The sequence below is a fragment of the Myotis brandtii genome, unplaced genomic scaffold (genome assembly GCF_000412655.1).
Source record: "Myotis brandtii unplaced genomic scaffold, ASM41265v1 scaffold8, whole genome shotgun sequence".
Taxonomy (NCBI): domain Eukaryota; kingdom Metazoa; phylum Chordata; class Mammalia; order Chiroptera; family Vespertilionidae; genus Myotis; species Myotis brandtii.
Genome location: NW_005371219.1, coordinates 1,135,843 through 1,157,696, shown reverse-complemented (window position 1 = coordinate 1,157,696; position 21,854 = coordinate 1,135,843). Strand labels below are relative to the sequence as shown.

At 37.5% G+C, this 21,854-nt stretch overlaps 1 protein-coding gene across 3 annotated transcripts in view; it reads right to left on the bottom strand.

Annotated features, from left to right (window-relative positions):
- Positions 1–21,854, bottom strand: part of GRM1 (glutamate receptor, metabotropic 1) — a 305,009-nt gene that overhangs the window by 19,795 nt on the left and 263,360 nt on the right. For all 3 annotated transcript variants that reach the window (XM_005883714.2, XM_005883713.2, XM_005883712.2), the window contains exon 7: positions 12,246–13,176. In XM_005883714.2, the coding sequence (XP_005883776.1) occupies positions 12,246–13,176 (931 nt within the window). The remainder of the gene's footprint in view (positions 1–12,245; positions 13,177–21,854) is intronic.

Sequence of the window (21,854 nt, the reverse complement as noted above, 5' to 3'; positions counted from 1 at the left end):
AAGTCAGGTGGGGAACGTTGGAGTCTGCAGTCACTGGAGCAAGCAAGCCTCCCTGCTCGCTTCAGTGCATGGCTGCCGGCCGCCATCTTGGCTGACAGTTAATTTGCATAAGGATATGCTGATTAGCCAATGGGAAGGGTAGCGGTCGTACGCTAATTACCATGTTTCTCTTTTATTAGTGTAGATTTCTTTCACAATAGAATAGTCACGATAGCCCCCAAATAAATCTTAGTCATATCACAGCCTATTGAGAAAGGGGAATGGGAGATATTAAAATTGGTATAAGAAGACTTCTGCTTCTGGCTAAGATATGGCACGTTGGGGTAAAGCAATTATTCCTCTAAGAACAACTAGAAAAAAAAAACAGATAAAATATTTTTAAAAACTCTTTAAAGACATTAGGAAACTTTCATGGCAACCAGAATCCAAGGGGCCAGTAAATCAGAAAGAAGAGAACTTTGAAGAAATTGATAATCTCTAAGCTCTATTTCCCTTGGGATAGCTGATCATTCTTGGTACAGGAAAACGGACTGAGAATCCAAGCAGAGGGTCTTAACTAAGAGATAAAGAAGCAAGAAAAACTTGATACATTCACAGGACTATAGACACAGAAATTTGAGTTCAAGTCTTCCAAGGCAGCCAGGAATTGAGGAGCCAAGATCCTGGAGAAAGGAAGGTCAAGAAAAGTGAGACCAACAATTGATGGGTTTCCTCTAGAAAATTTTGCAAATTTTACGCTGCACAAAGCACAGGGTACAAAGCTAAGCAGAAAGATGCTAAAACTCAGTGAAGTTTTTGAAGGTCTCATAGTATTGAAGAATCAAAATAGGAGTTCAAGACATTTTAAAGAATGAGAGACACAAGAGTTGGGACCCAGGTTCTTATTCAGGACCCCTGGGTAGCTTTACCCTTGGACAGGATGGACCAGGGGAAGCACAACAAGCTTTATAAAACTGCAATACACACTCAAACCAGTTCAGTCCATAATTGGAATACAAAATAAGGAAAAATATGTGGGAATATATAAGTATTGATTATGCAAAACAATAATAGTAGTGTAAAATATGTGCAAAATTAAAATGCACTACATAAAAGCACAAAAGTTGACACAAAGTAAATGTAGTTAAAGTGTTTTAAGATACTTGCCTTGTTTGAAAGTGATAAAACTGCTATGGTAATTTATTTGAGATTATAAAAAGTTAGAGAATACTTCTTATAGTCGCTAGGGTAACCATAAAAAGAATAATAAAAGAATATAAAACTAACACATTAATGGATTTGAAAGTTGAATATTAAAATACTAGGTTAATCCAAAGAAGGCAAGAAAGGAGAGGAAGGGGACATTTTTAAATGGAAATAATCATTTCAGAGAGACAAGTAGAAAACAGTTTGTCAGCATTTTTATCAAATGTAAGTGAACTAAATATTCTAATTAAAAGGCAACACTATTATACTTACTAAAAAACTCGCTCTAACTTTGTGCAGTTTATGAGGGATTCCCTTACCCAGGAGCTGGTTCTCAGCCTGGCAGTCACTGCTCCTAACACTCACCACCCAGGCAGGTCCAGCAGCAGAACTTGCTTTGTTTGCCCAATAAGAATGATACATCATCCAGAATAAGACTTCTATTAAACAAGTTCATGTAATGAGATCATCATACACCAGAATTCCAATTTCATTTGCAATGGGAAATAATGTGCAGGATATAGGATATTAAACTATGCATAAGTAGACCTATAGGTAGGGGAAGACAACATTGAGTAGTTGTCTGTTCCCAGGGAATCAGAGAAGAGGTGGAGGGTTGCAAGTTTCAATACTTAAACATTTGAGGGCATGACACTAAGATAGTTTGCTTCATCCTTTTAGTCCTAGGGATCATCTTGTCATTTGGACTTACATTTTCAAAAATGCCGTGGGTCACAATTTCCGTCACCCAACTTCACACCCGAGAGGTCTATGGTCATTTCCATTGTTTGTTTCAGTGACTGCTCTTCTCTTTTTGTGTCTGATCAGTCTCACCCTCTTGTAGGTCAATCATGCTTTAGATGTGTTAACACATTACATCTGGTCACAATTCAAATATCATAGGTTTGGAGCCAAACAACCCCGAGGTGAAAGCATATCTGTGCTTACTGTTTGTGGATCTTAAAATAGAGTTTTATAAAGCAACCTTACTTTTTTATTTTTACCTTTTAAGCATTTATCTCTGTTCACTGTCTTCACCCCAACTGACAAAGCCTTAGGTCAGGCCACTATCGTCTTCCACCAGGACGCTGCGGCACCCCCACCCCAGAGCCCCAGCCTCTCACCTTGCTCTCCTCACACTGAGCTTGGGGTGCTAGTTCTGACACACACTTCTCACTGATTGCACTGCACCCCTACTTTGTCACTTTAGCAGCTTTCCATTGTTCAGAGGACAAGATCCAAGCTCCTAAGGCCTGTGATCAGGTCTCGAGTGAGCTGATCTCAGCCAACGCTTCCAGTCTCTTCTCATCAGACCTGCCTTTTTTTTCACCTCCAGGCATCCTGGAATTATTTCATTTCCTTCACCCATCAGTGCTTTTTCCAGCTTATAGCCTTTACACTTTTATTCCTTGACTTATCTACCCAGTCCCCCCTTCCTTTCTTAGCTAACTCTTTGCTCCTTCAGAAGTCTTAGCTGAGATAAAATTTCTTTGGGGGAATGTTTCCAGCTTCCATGCACTAAGACTGGTCAGATTCTTCTAATCCTTAAAAGAACTCACTACACTTGTAGTTACTTGTTCAATTTCTGGTCTCCTGGCTAGATTTCAACTTCCACAAAGCCTGGGCCAGATCTGATTTGTTCACCACTGTATTTCCTGCACTTGCCCCAATGCCTCATAGTAGATGCTTTAAAATCATTTCCTGAGTGAATGGGCCATCAGTGCTTCTCTTCCCAGTCTTAAAAAGTGGTGTCAGACCTTGAAACCATTCCAACCATCAGAGGAGAACTGATTTTATACTAGGATCAGCTCTAGAATAACTTTTGGCTTTAAACATTTGATGCTAAACAAATACTTTCTATAGGAAATTATAGTCAGTCCTATGAAACCTTCTTCTTTTTTTTTCATTTTGCTAATATGCTGTGGTCTCTCTTGCCTCCTCATCGCCCCCCTCCCCCCTCTCCCCACATAGCCTCTGCCTAGAACACTCTCTCTGTATCTTCCCCCACTTTAACCCACCACTTGGGGTAGCTTTTAGCTAATGGAACCATGGTCATAGCTCTTTTTCGACTTAGTATTGACTTTTGAGGCCTTCTCCGACTCACAGGTCAATAGTAGAGGCCCCTGCTATATGTCTCCTAAGAGAACATGCTCCCCCTCCTCTGCCATAGGACTTCATCCTGTCACAGGGTTATCCTCAGGTTTCTTGCTGGTGTCCTCCACTGCACTTGAAGTTCTCTGAGGTCATAGGCCATGCAATAGAACTTCACCAGCAAATTGTCCACAGTCTGTACAACAATAACCCCTCCGTATATTTTTTAAACAAAGGACTGGATTATGAAAACCTTACTAAAATCACCTGACATGCCTGCAAGAAGACATAATCAATGGCTAAGGTCACAGAGCTGGCTGCTGACAGAACTACAGCCATCCCTCTGCTCCCTCACCCCACTCCTGCCCTCTTGTCATAATTTCTTTTGATTTTGATCAAATAGGTGTTAATTTTTTTCCTTTGTTAATACGTTTTTTACTCCTCATCCCATATCCACCTAAGCCAAATAACATTATCAGTGCAAAGTCTGGTCAAGTAGAAAATGATACTAATTCTCACAGTGCTTGAGAACATTTACTAGGAGCAAGATAACAGTATATATTTTCATAACTGGAAAGTCAGGGAAAGGAAAGTATTTCCTATTGTTATTGATTTCTTTTAAGCAAGTTGTTTTTCAATATGGTTAGCAGTATCACTAGGGACTTGGCCTAATTTTGTTAGCAGTAAACTCCTCATTTATCTTAAAAATAATCTGCATAGAGGGTATTAAGTTGCCTTCAACTATAAGAGGTTTCTCTTTACCCCTTTAAAATAAAATCAAATAACAGACATTTTGGGGTTAACTTTATTAAATATTAGCTGATTTTCTTTTACTATTCTACTAGAGGCCCGATGCACAAAATTTTTGCAAGAATAGGTTTTCCCTCCCCCAGCTGCTGGCACTGGCTGCCCTCTGGCACCCGGGACCCAGGCTTCCCTCTCAGCCCCAGCTTCATCAGGAAGGTCATCTAGAAGGATGTCCAGTCTAATTAGCATATTATGCTTTTATTATTATAGATTAAGGACAGTTAGCAAGTAATATTTTATTGTTGTCCTGTAATTTATGATATATTTTAATTCATTCAGAAAATAATGTTGTAATGCTCTGTTTTCCTTTAAAATAATATTTTGTCATCCTCTTTGTTCCTCTTTTTTTTCTTTTCATTTTGAGGCAACTGAGAAGCATTTTTTAGCCAGGAATCTCTAGAAAAGGTCTGGTTGTTAAATTTGTTTGATTCTACATCTCACACCTGCATAGTAAATGGTGTGCCAGAGCCACGGTGTTTTCTTTTCCCCCCACTGGCATATGTACTGGAATTTGGGATGTTACTCCTGTTTTGCATGGATAGGTGATTAATTATTTGGCTGGCTGGCTAGCCACCACTATGTAGGTTTTGTAGTTCCTTTTTGTCAATGTTTCTAAATATAAAGTGCTGGTACTTACAAGTGACTTATTCAGACGGCAAGGGAAAAAGGATAGGGGTTGGGTGGAGATGGGATTACCCTGGTTTAGACACTTACAAGGCTTCTGCTCATCTCAAATCATACCCCTCTCTCTGTGAATTGCCTCCCTGATCCTACTCATGGGGAACAGGAGTGACACTTCTCTGGAAGACAGTTTTATACTCAGTGACTCCACCCTTTGTCCATTGCAAACTTGACCTCAGCAGACAGACCGCTGAGCCCAGTTGAGCCAATCAGTCTCTCTCTGTGTTCTGTAGAACCACCTGGCAGAGGAACTGAAGCAGTATCTCTGGTCTCTCCTGAGACTCACCATGAGGGTCCAAGAAATGAACAAAGCAGATCTATGAGGAGAATATCAGAAGGCATGCAGGGAGACAAAGATGAGATAGAGGCCTGGAGCCTTTCTCATTAGGAATCCAGTCCCATACATGGCCCAGAAATGTTCCAAACCTTGTTACTGGGAGATACCTGAAATTGTTCCTTATATTATTTCTATTAAACACTCCACTTTCCTTTGCTTAGGTTATTTAATTGACTTCTATAACTTGCAGTCAAAGGATTCTAATTAATGAGCCTATAGGCTCTGTTCTCATGATCTGAAACTTCCAAATCTACTGGTACTCTCTCCTTAATTTCTTCATTATTCAAGTTGCTAACATTTTTACACTTGAATTAGCTTTAGAAACACATTGTTCACATGTTACCCTTTTGAGTAGGTAACACTATACTAGTACACTCGGCACTAAAACTAACAGATGGAATGCAAATGACCTCATCTCTCTTTAGCTGTGGCCAAGCATGGACAGGTTGCCAAGCCATGTCCAACAGGGTGCCCTTCCTCATACACATCTCACACAGAGTAACACTTGCATGCCTCCACTTTCAGCAGATACACAGCTCCTCCGTTCTACACAGCATGGATATTCTGAACTGATAATAATGATGCATGCCCTCAATTTTTAGAACTCTCTGTACATGAAGGTGTAATGCAGAGTTCTATGTTAGTATATAAACTCTATATTAATGAGTCAGGCTTCCCAGCATAAACCATATGATACATCTTATATTTTCAATGTTTCTTTCTCTATAGCAGTGGTTCTCAACCTTCTGGCCCTTTAAATACAGTTCCTCATGTTGTGACCCAACCATAAAATTATTTTCGTTGCTACTTCATAACTGTAATGTTGCTACTGTTATGAATCGTAATGTAAATATCTGATATGGAGGATGGCCTTAGGCGACCCCTGTGAAAGGGTCATTCGACCGCCAAAAGGGTCGCGACCCACAGGTTGAGAACTGCTGCTCTATAGGCTCCTTTCTCAGATATTACAAACAAGCTTTAATTTCTCCTCTATTATACCACTTCTTTCTTTTCCTTGGCTTCCTTAAATACTATCTAAACATCTTAATTCCTTTAATGCCAAACTCCTCAACTTATTGCAATAGAAATTCTACCCACATTATACCCTTAAAACCAGTCAAAAATAACCATAGTATCTCCATCCTTGGGTATCTCAAGGATCCAAAGTTTTGTCTTCTGTTAATGGACTGAATGGTTGTGCCCCGGCCTGCTAATCATATGTTGAAGTCCTAACTCCCAATGTTATGATATCAATAGATAAATCTTTGGGAGGTAATTAGGGTTAGAAGCGATCATGAAAGTGAGGGCCTCATATGGGATTAGTGCTCTTGTAAGAGACACTAGACAGATCTTCCTCCCTTTCTCGCTTCCCCTGTGCCTACACAGAGAAGAGGTTATGTGAGCACACAGCTAGATGGCAGCTGTCTGCAATCCAAGGGAAGAGATCTCACAAGAAGTCAACCATGCTGGCACCCTGATGTGGACTTCCAGCCTCCAGAACTGTAAAAATTATCTGTTCTTTAAGCCACCCAGTCTGTGGGATTTTACTATGGCAACCTGAGCTGCCTAAGACACGGTCTCCTCCTTGGTTTCCATGATACTGCAATTCCTCTGTTTCCTCATTCTGTTTGATTCCTTTTTTTTTTTTTAACACCTTCTGACTGTCCTTATCTCTCAAGTGTGTTTCCTAATGTTCTTCCTTCTATTTTCTTCTTTCCTTATGTCATATCACTGCTTTGGCCTCTAAATATTCTGATAACTGAGCCCTCAAATCTAGAAATCTGGCTCAGACCTTTCTCTTGAGCTCCTGACTTAAATTTCTAAATAACTTAAAATGTTTCTATTTGGATGCTTTTATAGCATTTTCAATAGATAAATCTGAAACCCAATCATCAACATCTCCCCAGTCTTACTCCCATAGTTCTGATCTGTTTTTATGGTAGCTGTATTTTTTCTAGTCACTCAGGCTCAAATCATGAGAGTGGTATTCTATTTTTTATTCCTTCCTTCCTCTTCCCAAATCAATATTTCAATTCTAATAAATGAAGTTCAAAAAACTCTTTGCATATATAATGCTTTGGATTTGACTTTCATTTCACTACTCTAGTTTAAGACTTTTATCTTTAACCTGTCATTTGGATTATTATAGCACTCTATTAAAGCATCTTTTTACAGTCGATCTCTTCCCCCCAAAAAAGCTTACTCATGATCATAATACTTCACAAAAATCTTTACTGCATCTTGTAGTTTATATACAAAAATATCTAAGCTTCTTCTTAGAACAATTGATCATTATCTGTAATATGTCCTCTTTCTGCACTTACATATTTACCCACCATTATACTTCTCCATGTACTTCATTCATACCAGATTCCATGTTGTGGCCTGAAAATGCATTAACATGCTGAACTTTCACTTACATTATTTTTCATATGAGAAATGGTCTCATCATAGCATAGTTTCTCCTGTTGAAAAAATCCTTTAAGGTCAACTTAAAATTCCACTTTTATTAAGAAATCTTTTCTCTTCTTTCCACAGATACTACTCCACTAGCTGACCTTAATCTCTTTCTTCCCTGAACACTCATAAAATTACATTGGTCCTTTATTATGGCACCTATACCATTATACTCTGTCAGGGTTTTAAATGTCTCCCTTACTATGTTGCAAGATTGGCGCAGTCAGTTTCTGCCTCTTATATCTTTTTTTATCTTGAATATTACCTAACACTAATATTATCAAGTGCTTCTAAGATTACTGTTGAATTGAAACAATGATTGATTGAATATATGAATGAATAATCAGTAGGTATTCCATAAATATTACTATGAAGCAATAAAATTTTATGACAAGTACTTTGTTTTGATATATCTTATGTTATTTGCTATAGAAGTAAGTGAAGAATTGTAATAACTTTTAATGCCATTTATTGTGTTATTAAGGGAAAAATAACTTCAAAATGACAGATTTTCTCATTTACAAGCTAGAATAGTAAATGAGTTCTTTCTATAAAAGAGAACCTGTTATTTCTATTTGATTGTGATGTCTGTTGGCTCGCTATCATATTTCCTTTCATAATCAAAGGAGGAAAGACAAATTCAAATCCTTATCCAGGGCATAATCACTAATGCTGCATGATTATTTACTTCTATTTGTGGACAAAAGTGTTTCTAGCAGACCAAGAGTAAAATTTCTTCATAGCATCACTCCATTTAGTATTTCACTTAGTTCTTGTACTCAGTAGAAACATATATTCAAATGCTTAAAAAACAATCATAAGAACATAATAATATTCTATTTATTTAGAAACCTAAGTTTTAAAATTATTTGCTTGCATCATTCTAATGTATTTTTGTGATTGTAATTATTTTAGTTTTGCATAGTTATACAGGTCATAGAAGTGTATTATCACATTTTAGTTCCATGTGCCATCAAATTATTTGGCACTCATTGAGGTTATTTATCCAGAAAATAACTAGAAATGTTAGTTTGACATTTAGTCATTGATGTAATTTTTCTTAAAGGAAACATGTCATTTACATAATATTTTATTTTTCAGTTGCATAATGTTAACTCATTTTGGCTTTAAAGGGAAGCAATAAATCACTTGGATCTAAATAATTTAATTGTGAATATCTATGAGTTTATATCTTTCTTCTACTGCCAACAAAGAGAATTTTACCAATATCTTTACATTAGGTTAAGCCTGGATATTTTCCCATTCAAATACATTAACCTAACAGTTAAAGAAATTACAAATGTCACAGCAAATATACTATTCAGTTAATATTCCAAGGTAGAATTATGTTTTATAGGACTTCTAACTATAAGCAACTCAAGTAACCCAGACAACCATTTTATTGATATTACATTTTAGAATATGTAAAACAAGTGCCCAAACCTTTGGTTGAGTCAGATATTTGGCTGTGAATGAAATAAAAAAAAATTGAAGTAAACTTTGCAAAAACAGACCCACGATGTCATCCCACCCATGTATCTCAGAAACAGCCTGTTATGAGAATGCAGTCAGACTTGTAACTCCTCAGAATAATATTCAAACGGATAGATCAGTTGGAAGCTCTTCATTACAGCATCTGTTCTGTGTTTATAGCTATATCTGCAGACTGCCGAACACCCTCGGTGTACCATAAACGCAGGAATTACACATCCAGAATGGTAATAAACTCACTGGGTGATGTGTTTGTTCTCTAGAGTTTTCAGCCCCTTTCTTGTGTTGGCAAGACTGCTAGATTTTTGTTGCTGTAGAAAATATTAGATTGTTTGTAGTTTTTTTGACTCTGGTGACAAACCAGGAAAACATAACAACAATAAAATGGTAAAAACACAGGCACTGAGATTATTGTTACATTTTAAAATTACAGCCTCAGAGAGAGTTACAAGAGAAGCAACAGTAGAATGAATAAATGAGACACATGAGTAAGTGAATGGTTGTTTTCCATAGAAATTTAGTCTCAAATACCCTCTATGGGTGAGCTTAGCTGTGTGGCATACCTTGGAGAAGCTACAGACTGTACTAAAAAGCTTCATGATATAATTATTAATTAGAAGTATCTTTCTTACTGTAATAATCTGATAGTGCCTGATCAATTACAGCCAATAATTAAGCAACTTACTGGTGAAACCAGCATTTCCTAGAGAACCATTTCAATTTAGACCAAGCTGATTTTTCTCTCAAAAGCAGGATCCCAAATGAAATTACTTTCAAATTCAAAACAGTGAAGGGAATATTGTCAGCGTATGAGGAAAGCACCTGCAGGTGTGAGAAAGTGATCAGAATGTACTGCAATGCCTGGCTGCGATAGAGGTGCTAAGCCTCCTTAAAGTGACATCGGCCAGCTTCATCTTTTCCCAGGAGCCAGCACTGTGTACTCTCCATCAGCAGTCACTGCTCTCTTGGGCAGGTCCCAATACTGTCTGCACACAGAATCACGGGGAGAGCTCTCATCAATGCACGTTCTTGGTTACCAACACAAGCTGTCTCGGTCACATAGGTTCTCTCTTTTCATTAAGTGGTTGGAAGCACAGCTTTCATTAATGACCCCTGGCCAAACATCAAATGAAAGTTTCTGAAGAACCATAACAGAGGCAGACAAGTTAGGAACATGGAGCTAGATATGGGTGGATGGTGGGACGGAATCCTCATAAAGCCATATGGGATGTGAAAAAGAATGTCTCTTAATTCCTTTAAATACTCCAGTTTAAAGAGTATTTTCTCCATTATTTTCATTTCATTTCCTCTTATTCCTTTCCTCTGAATGAAAACTGTTATGCCACTTTACATCTGGACTCTGTGGTTACGGTCTATTTTTTTTCTCATTTAATGGCATTGTTGGTTTGCTCTCATATCACTGGTAATCCCCTGCCAGGAGGCTGCTACTGAGGGGTGCTGGGTAGCATAAAAACCATGGGTAGGGTAAAAAATGACTAAGCAACTTGGATGATCAGCATCCTATGAAGAACTTGAAGTTGATACAGTGAGAAGTAGGTGTAAATTATTATCTTCATCCATAATGCTAAAAAAAATTTATGGATGTCCTTATTTGAAATAACCTTATGGATTTCAAAAATATATTTTTCCATAGACTGTCTCATCTGATCATCAAACCAATGACAGGTTTTCTGTAAAAGATGCTCATGGTGCTGCTTGGCAAGTAAAGATACAAAACTAGAAATTTAAGGCATGTAGATTTTTTGACATATGTTAAGATGAGAAATGTTATGCCAGTTAAGACATAGGCAAAGAATGGCTAACTACGTGAAATTATACTTCAGAGTTACATAAATTCACAGTGTCTCAGTTTCCTCATCTATAAAATGGAGAAAAATAACACCCATCCCTCTTATCTTGCTAACTTGTTCAGGCAAGTGGAATAGTTATAAAGCAATGGATACATTATAATAATTACTACTAAAAGTCTTCATTTTAAAGGATTGTTTCAAAAAGTAAAATTAATACTGATAATGGGGAAATTTATCTTTGGACAATTCAATTACCTTTAGAGCTTCAAGCATCCATGTCATTTTCGAAATAGTAAATGTTACATGAAATTTACTTCATGGATCTCAGGAAAGATGACTCATGCAAAATTTAGCATATGTTTCTTTACAATGCAGAGTCAGGAAGAAGGTAGGAAAGTGTTTATTATGTAAACTACTCAGAAAAGTTACCAGAATAGAATAATCTGGAGTTTGATGTTCACACTGATTCTCAAGTTTGGGGCTCATCATCTTTATCTGGTTCTTAATTCACTTGGTACTTTGTGGCTAAGAAAGTTCTGATCATGACCTTGAGTTGAGATAACTCAATTAATATAGAGAATTATGGAACATCTTTATTACAGTATACATTAAAGTTCAATAAATAAGAGGGACATGATATTACAGTTGCTTAAGGGAACTTGATTTGGGACATACTTGGTGCTCAGTTGTAGTCAAATTTTGAAAAATTTCCCCAAGTGCTTAATTCCCTTCCTCTCACCCAAGATTAGTGATGATGTGGCTCTAGAACAGCCGTGGGCAAACTATGGCCCGCTTGAAATGAATAAAACTAAAAAAAAAAAAAGACCGTACCCTTTTATGTAATGATGTTTACTTTAAATTTATATTAGTTCACACAAACACTCCATCCATGCTTTTGTTCCAGCCCTCCGGTCAAGTTTAATAACCCATTGTGGCCCTCGAGTCAAAAAGTTTGCCCACCCCTGCTCTAGAGTGATAAAAATAAATCACAAAAGATCTTCAACCATGGTCTAAACTAGAAATTAGAACTAGAGTTTGCACCTCTGACCCAGACCCCATAGAGGTGTTGATGTTCCATAGAGAGAAGACCCACATGAAAGGGAAAACATTATTGGCAGAACAGAAGCTGCAGATTCTAGGTCAGAATATGTTCAGCTGGTTGGTGCTTCATGCTCCTTGCTCTTTCAAAGGAATGAAAACAAGAAGATAATCCTAATCCAACAGAATGTGAGATTAGAAAAAAAAAACACAAGAAAATGTTAAGAAAAAAATGAAAAAACATTAGGAAAAGTTAAGAACATGATTTAGTCAAATAGAGAAAAAAATCCCAGAGAAAGAAAAAGAGAGAGAGAGAGAGAGAGAGCAAACCCGATCAGATTACTCACTTGGCATTCCCTGCCCCTGGTTTCTTTCTTCGGAAAATGTTGAGGAAAGTGTTGGAGCGGCAGGGCAGCTTGCCATCGCCGACATGCATGCGGACTACATCAGAGGTGGTGAAGGCACTGCGGACGTTCCTCTCCGGCTTGGCAATGATGATGTACATCTTGGGAGTGAACATGCACCCCAGGGCCACCGTTACACTGAGGCTCACTGCAAAGCAGGTAGTGATGATCTTGTAGTTGCTTCCAAAGTAAATGGGCACAAAAGCCAGCCAGATGATGCAGGTGGTGTACATGGTGAAGGCGATATATTTGGCCTCATTGAAGTTGGCGGGCACGTTGCGTGTCTTGAAGGCATAGTAGGTACAGCTCATGATGAGGAGTCCATTGTAGCCCACAGGGGCCACCACACCCAGGTTGCTGGTATTGCAGATAAGGTAGACTTCCTTGATACTTGGGTATGACAGAATGGGCATGGGGGGCTCCATGATGATCAGGGTTACCACCAGGGTTAGCTGCACGCTAATCAGAATTGAGGCAATGATCACCTGGGCCCAGGCACTCATGAACCTGGGCTTCCGGGTGCAGATCTTCTTCTTGCTGCCAGCTAGGATGCGCGCAATGCGATTGGTTTTGGTCACTAAAGCAGAGTAGCACATGGCAGAGGAGAGGCCAACCAGGAGGCGCTGGAGGTAGCAGGACGTGGTGGTAGGTTTGGCAATGAGAGTGAAAGGGCACACGTAACCCAGGAAGATGCCAGCTAGGATAATGTAGCAGAGCTCTCGACTGGAAGATTTGACCACTGGTGTGTCCCGGTACAGCACGAAGATGAGAGTGACAAACAAGGTGACAAGGATGCCCAGGCAGGAGAAGGCGATAGCTATGATGGATTCTATATTGCTCCACTCCAGGTAGCGGACAGGGATAGGTTCACAGCCTGTGAGGGGAAAAGTAGATTTAAATTGAATCTAAGATTTCTACTGATCAATAATAACAGTGCTTTCTAGTTACTAGAGGCATAGCTAAATTCACATCTTCCATGATTTATGTTATCTTAATGCTTTTAAAAATGCTTCACTATTACACAAATAAAAATACATTATTGTTTTCTCTGGACAGTTATGTTCTTAAACCTAATTGCATTACAATCCTAATATGACATACTTGAATCTATAAAAATGATCCTCTTTATCTAATACCAGCATTATAAATGAATGACACTCTATGGGTGAAACTTGGTTCTACGCTTTTAGAAAGAGAAAGACTATGTTTTCAGTGGGGGTTAAAAGGTGAGAATGTGTTAGATAAGTTAGTAAGAAATAAACTAATACAATTTTTATTTTCATGTAGTTGTTGCCTAGAGCAGTGATGGCGAACCTAAGACACGCGTGTCAGAGGTGACACGCGAACTCATTTTTTTGGTTGATTTTTCTTTGTTAAATGGCATTTAAATATATAAAATAAATATCAAAAATATAAGTCTTTGTTTTACTATGGTTGCAAATATCAAAAAATTTCTATATGTGACATGGCACCAGAGTTAAGTTAGGGTTTTTCAAAATGCTGACACGCCGAGCTCAAAAGGTTCGCCATCACTGGCCTAGAGGCAAGTCCAGCTTACAGACAATTTTTTTTTCTTGGCCAGCACAGTGTTTTAAACAATAATTTCACTTCAATTTTTTAGACGAATCCACATTGTCCTATTTGTCACATATCATATTATTTATTTCAAGTCTCACCTCATTATTTATGTCTGATCTGTATGTGGCAATTAGGAGCCTCTTAGTTATCAGCCTCTACCAGACATACCAAGGAAGAATGAAATCTCCCTTCACCCATCTCTTGAAAAGAGAGACAGAGCTGTGTTCCTAAATGCCTGGCTAATCTTTTCCTTCGAGATGGAAAATAAAGTCTTTTTTTTATTTCACACTGAGAGAAAAATGTCTCAGGTCCTGGAGACAACTCCTTAACAGAATTTTGTGTTTGGTCTATGCCTGTATTTCCATAAATTTAGGAGAAGACATTGTTCTGTAGGCATGGTAACCTGTTCAGTTAATCAACACCACCACCCCTCGGTGACCATGTTTTTAGATGCCATCCAATCAGTATCAGCACTTGTTTCTGATAAACACCCAATCAGGAGCAGATGCACATTTAACAAATGAGTGCCAACCATTCACAAGCACTATCTCTTGACTGATCTTAGTGGCCTCTCTCTTGTTTGTCAGGGTTTGTCTGTGAAGGTCTCATCCTCTTCTTGGAAGAACTTCTGCTTCCTATAAAAAGTCACATTTTAATTTTAAATCTTCTAATTTCCTTGATGAGTCTGTAAAAGATGATCCTTTTTTTTAAATACCAGCATTAGAAAATTTAGAAAAATGATTAAATAGATAGAATATTTAGAATAACAATGATCATTAGGGGAACTTTTGATATGACACAATCAATAAGTTAAAATATATGAAAGGTTTTGTAGACAAATTAGGAAATAAAATACTAAATAGTTAATATTCAGCTTCTTAATTGGCATACTGAAGTTGCTAAATAAAATTTAAATTCCAATGTAGTCTTTGTCAAAGCCTTGGTAACCTTTTGAAAGCAACCCTCTCTGCATTTCTCTTTTTCTATGTAACTTTACCTGATGTTTTTTTAATGAACTGTTCTGACATCAAAGTTTTCATTAGAAAAGAATACCATATTTTAAATTTGGAGAACACAAGTCATATCTATGGAAGCTGAATTAAAACCCTGAGCCAATTTAAGAGCTATAATTAATGGTTTTCCTAAATTTTAGAGCTACAGGCAAAATATTTTCTGCAAAATTCAGGAATTTTATTAGATATTTATTGTTACACTCTATAGATATATACCAACTAATTCAATTAATTGTTAGCCTCATGGAGGAAAATGTTTAAAGGCAGCAGATTAGAAAAGAGAAGATTTAAATAACACAGTGGTGTAAAATTTTAAAAATAAAAATGCATTACATAAGGCAATTTCAGAAGCTCTTCTTTGGTAAAGATTCAAAGTTATAAACTAAATAAAGATTGAAGACAGCCTTTAGGAAACCTTCAAATAATTCTGGGGCAGGCTCAACAACTGAGAGAAGGACTACATCTTCTCTTCCTATAAGTGGGCTCAAACCTGAATTAGGGGAATCAAACCAGAGAAAAATGTTAAAATACATAATTACTGACTCATAAATATTCTATATGTGACTAGAAATTTCAATAGAATATCAAAGTAAATAAACTAGAAATTAATGTAATTGTGGATCTTTAGGTAAAGCAACAAATAAGATAATGATTTTCATCTGGGTAACCGACTCTCCTGCCATGTTGCAAGGAACCGAGATTAGTCCCCATCCAACAACCAGGAAAACACTGAAACTCTAGTCCAACAACCTTTGAGGATTACATTCTCACAATTACCACACAAGTGGGATTGGAAGTTTATCCTTCAGATGAGACCCTATCCCTCGCTGACACCTTGATTTCAGGCCTGTGAAAGATCATGAAGCAGAGAACCCAGCTAAACTATGTCCATATCCCTGACCCACAGAAACTGTGAGATAATGAATGTGTGTTTGTTGTAAGCTACTAAGTTTTGAAGTGATACAGCAATAGATAACCAATTTGCCCATTAAAATCAATTTCTTAATTCAATAGCCAATGCATAAGGACAAGTGCAGGCATAAACTGAATTGGTCAAAATATGTTTAGGTTTTATACAAGGTTGTTTAAGTGTTATCATAAGTAATAAAACCCTATTAAAACAGCCAACATTTTCTACTAGTTAATTAGCTAATTATGAATTGTTGCTTCTTCTCCTTCCTATATTACTATCCACTGATATAATATTTATATATCTTAATCAATGTAGAAAAATCTCAAGGTTGTGTTTATGTCACTTAAGAAGTGCCCCTACCCAGAAATGAATTTTAAACAACCCAGTACTATTGTTCTTATACTAAAAATAAAAAGGAAAACTACCAGATTTAATATATAATAAATAGTCTAATAAGTATTACAAAATGCAATACTACCATAATCCAAACTTTTCTAAGAAAGAAATTGTGGCCTCCCTATGGCATAACAAATTTTTAAAAGAAAATAACAGATATATAAACTAATAGCTGGTATGCTTTCAGAATAATTCACTTATTTAACATAAGATAGGAACTTTTTAAAAAAGTCTTCAGGTACTTTTTAAAAATTTAAAATAATGTCAATTTTTTATGCATTGATGCTATGTAAAATAATTGCTTTCAGAAAGCAATTATTGAGCTCTGCAGTAAAAAGGTACTATAAAAACATCTTAAAATATAATAGAAATATTTTTGAGATGATCATGCTAAATGGATTGCTCTGACTAGAAATCTTTACACAAGGGCCTCACATAAAACAACAAACAATTTATTCCAAACTCTCTGGACAAATGAAAAGGAACCTTAATATTGCTGAAGGTTAAATCCCTTAGTGATTTTAATCTGAGTTTCTTTTTTCTTTTTCTGAGTTTAGAATTCAAACTTTTATTTGTGCTACTAGAGGCCTGGTGCACGACATTCATGCACTGGGGGGGGGGGGCGGTCCCTCAGCCCAGCCTGCACCCTCTCACAGTCCAGGACCCCTTGGGGGATGTCTGCCTGAGGGCTTAGGCCTGCTCCCTGGGCCTAGCCGGCAGGCGGACGGACATCCCCTGAGGAGTCCTTAGTGCTGCCACAGAGGCACTCGCCAGCCATGAGCCTGGCTTCTGGCTGAGTGTTGCTCCCCCTGTAGGAACGCACTGACCACCAGGGGAAAGCTCCTGCATTGAGCGTCTTCCTCCTGGTGGTCAGTGTGCATCATAGTGACCAGTTTGCATATTAGCCTTTTATTATATAGGATAATGAGAAAGAAAAAAGATTAGTCACTTACATGAGGCAACAGAGCAACATACAAATACTTCTCACCTGTGGGAAACTGGTATAGGGTTAAGCCTCGGACTGACCTTCTGGCAAAGTCACAAACAAGTCCTAGCTTAGAGGGCACAGTCCTCTTAGCATAATTAGGCTTGACCTTATAACACTCCCTAGATCTTATCTGGGAAGCTAATGGGCTGAGGAAGTGCAAGAACAGTGTAAACAAGTGAAACTCACAAGAACTGTGTAACTATGGTAACCACTACCTTGTTTACCCCTCACTATAAAAAGCTTGGTGAGGCCTGAGCACAGTGGAAGTCCTTCCTCTTGAGTTGGACTTGCTCGCCTGGTCCCCCATATTCCCAAATTATCTTGTGTCTTTTCTATTTCATTTGTGTGCGGCTCCACTTCCAGACCCGAACCCTGAACCACGCAGGACGTGGAGGGAAACACTTACGACACTCACCACCTATTTTTACAGTTTCAATGGCACAACAGCATACGCAACCTATTTTCCCATATGTGCATAACTAATACTCTTTAAATCTCAAGGACAGTAATTGTGCCATGCCCAAGTCACTGATTAAGAATGGAACAATCAGGCTCACATGTTTTAAAACATTTTTAAAAACCAACATACCAGAAGACAGCAAAAGCCCTAAGGGCAAAATGTACTGTGGATTTAAAATTTCTAAAGTGAAATTTAAGGGGAAGAGGGCTATGATTTAAAAAAAAAAGAAAAGCCACTGGTATTACTTTTACCAGTTCAGTAGATCAGTGGTTCTCAACCTTGGCTGCACATTAGAATCACCTGGGAATTTTTTTAAAATCCTGATTTCTGGGGCCCCACTCCATAACAAAGAAACAGAATTTCCGGAGGATGAGGCCCAGAAATCAGGATTTTAAAAAGATTCCCAGGTGATTCTAATGTGCAGCCAAGGTTGAGAACCACAGCAGTAGATGCATCTCAAACAAGTGATATCATAAAGGGTTTTCAGATCCTTCCCTACATTTTTACAATCAGATCACACCCCATTTGCTCCAATCCCCAAACTGATTTTGGCTGATAGTTTCCCCTCTAGTACTGGATCACTTAAAAAGCAAAACTTTTAAACTAAAAATATGATGGATGCTAAACTCTAATTTGGTACATGGATTGTTTGCTACCAAATATTACAGTCATTTTACAGTGACCACAAAAGGTTATTTGATTCTCCTTGTTCAAATGACTTTGAAATGATAATATTAAGCAAAAACTGTTGTTGCTATTAATACTGGCCACAAAGAAAAGACAAGTGATGTGTTTATAAGGCATGATGCAACATAAAAATTCCTTTAGAAATCCTTGTTTTGCACTTTGCTCAGAATTTTCAATCACAAAATCTCAGTGAATAAAAACAAGTTGTAACCCAAGAAGAGTAACTCAAAAGCATACATCTAAACTCATCTTAAGTGTATACCAAAATCTCAAATTTAAATACCAGTAGTTGATCTTTTTTATCATTTATATATTTTTATTGATTTCAGAGAGGAAAGGAGAGGGAGAGAGAGATAGTAATATCAATGATGAGAGAGAATCATTGATCAGCTGCCTCCTGCATGCTCCACACTGGGGATAGAGCCCACAACCCGGGCATGTGCCCTCACCTTGAATTGAGATGTGACCTACTGGTTCATAGGTCAAAGCTCAACCACTAAGCCAAGCTGGCTGGGCTCAAACTCAAATACTTTAAAAGTCCATAATTTGAGCATTTAGTCTTTTCTATAACTCATCTTCACAGCTTCAGATACACCACTTAAGAAGCTTGCAAAGCAGTGAAGGATGTTAGGACCCTGCTGATGCAAGTTTGTGAGACCCATCTTTCAAATGACCCATACTCAGGTTTTCAGTTACACCTTTTCAGTCTTTCCCACCTTGCAGCAAAGCAAAATAATTTTGCTTTTCCCCTTGCACTGAGAGTCCTAAGTGCTTTAGAATATATCCAAGGAACTTTTGTGCTTCCAAGCAACAATTCAACTAGCATTAACAATTTACTAATATTAACTTGTATTTGCCCACAAGTTCTATTAAATTCTCCAGAGCTCTGCCCCCTGATATTTTCTCCAGAGAATTCTCTACAACCCACATTCCCTACCACCCGCATCCTTTGCAATATAACTAACCACCCCTTTCCATTTCTTCACTCCCACCCCTCCTAGTATCAATGTCAAGCTGTGCCCTCTCCCTCCTACAACCCTCACCTCAGGGTCCTTCCATTTGAATGCCAAGATTACTTTGAGATCTAATCAAGTAAAATTCAAGTTAAAAAACATAAAGCAAGATGAATCAAAGATCACTATCAGTACCCCACCATTCCCTTCTCTTGGTAATCTGCAACATAATCAGAATGCCCAAACAAGACCCATCATTCTAACAGAATTTGGCTATGACCAACTTGTACCCTCCCAGACTGCAGCACAACACAATGACCACCCCTCTCAATTTGCTTCATTCAGGCATTTGTCTAAGGTACTTCAAACTTGAACATTTCCCCACAGTTTTATCATCACATTAAGAATTCACACAGGCAGGCAGGTAGGTAGGTGAGTAGGTGAGAGGATCACTGGGATCCATCTACAGGCATCACTTTGCATTGTGGCATCAATGTTAAAATGTTCATAGCAGAGAACTAGCATGACAGGAGGCTCAATTGAGAAGATGAAGCATCTGAAAAACTCTACCTAAAAAGGGAAGGGTGCCTGCTGGCATTCATGCACCCAGAGGTTGGTGCTCCAAGATCAAAATTCAAATAAACACATCTGCTGGTGGCCCAGATGCATCTGATTTGGACTTTTAAAAATTGTCACCTCAGAAGCTCATCTGAAAACCTTAAATAATGGCTTCCTGAGTATAAGGCTTCCTGAGCAAGGCCAGGAAACATAACTTGGAGAATTTTCTCCTCCTAAGACTCTGGAAATTCAATTGGCAGGCTTCAATTTAGGCAGTCTTTCTCCTTCAGGATCTCCCCTCCTGCACTGCTAGGCCCCACACTGGCCAGAGCTCCATTTGTCCTGGTGCCATCTGATTGCCATGATGAACACTGCACGGTCCATGAAGCACTTTTGTCCTATTGTGAGGTTTCAAGAGAAGAATTATCCAACCTCCTGGTGTATTTGGGAATCCCAAGACTAGAAGGGGTGGAGGTTACCTTCAACATGGGTGAAAGGTATTCTGAGCCTACCTGAGCCTCATCCAAAAGGAAAAGTCATTATGGGAGTTGTGCAAAATGTATTTAAAGTCCTGGAAACCTAAAAACCTGACAATTTCCATGGTTAGAGTCATCTCAGACAATCCAGAGCCATCGGACAAGTCAGTTTCCTTCAAGTAGACTACAAATTTCTGAGCAAAATCCAAGAGAAGTGGTAATAACTCTGATCTGAGAACCAGGGATTATTGCTAATTTTTGAACCAAGTATTGGCTCACCTGTAAGATTCAAATGCATTGGAGGAAGCTAAAATTTAATATTGGACTTCTTTTCAATTAGGCAAAGAAAACAATATGAATCAAGAAGTAAAGAAAGGCCACAATTATTCTACCCAAAGTGTCTTGGGCATTTAATAACATTTACAATAACACTTCATGATTACATAAGGTTTCATCTGAATGCTTTCTTTAATGTTATTACATTAATATGAAGTGCCTATTTAGTATTCACTGTTCAACTCAAATGTTCCTTCCCCTGTGAAGGCTTTTCTCTTCCCTGGAAAAAATAATTGCTTTTTTAATTCTATGTTAATATGATATTTTGCACATATTCTTATTGTAGGATTTATATCATAACTGTTTACATGTCTAATTTCATATGAAGCTCATCCCCCAGGATATAAACCTTATTTCATTCATTCATATGACCCCAGTTGCTAAAAAAAGAAAAAGAAAAAAGAAAAGACGGGTATAAAGCAGATGATTGTGTATATATAAAATTAAATAAATAAATAAGTAGATAGTATGAGAGATCACTGCAACTGCTTTAATGAACAAAAATGGTTAATATTAGTTAATTTTCATACTTTAGTATTGTCTTTTAAAATTTTTCATTCATTGACTTTTAGAGAGAGAGAGAGAGGAAGAAAGAGAGATATTGATTTGTTGTTCTACTTAGTTATACATTCATTGATTGATTCCTATATTTGCCCTGACCGGGGATTGAACCCTCAACCTCAACCTTGGCATATCAGGACAATGGCCTAACCAACTGACCTACTCAGCCAGGGCTATAATTTAGTATTTTCTATTTTTTAATGATTAAATTTAGTGTAGTATAAGAGGAATTTTCTTATACTATTTTACTTTTTAAAAGAAATAAGTAGCATTAGATTATATATAATTGTCCAATGAATTGTTAAACTACTGTGAAGTTATATATTATGTCAGAATAGATCCCTGTTTATGCATCATAAAAAAATAAAGTGTAAAATTTAAATGTGCATTTTTTCCAAAAAAGAAATATGACAAACTTACTAACAGCTTCAGAAATCACATCCTCTAAGAAATATACCAATTTTTCTTCATAGCCAAAAAACATATGCTAATAAAAATAAAAACTCACTTATAAACATGCTTTTATCCATTAATATTAGAGTCTCTGGAGCATATATGGAAAGCAGCTATCTCATAAAAGTATTTTAAACATATCTTAAGAAACTTTCTCTTCAATTTAAAAAAGCACAATTT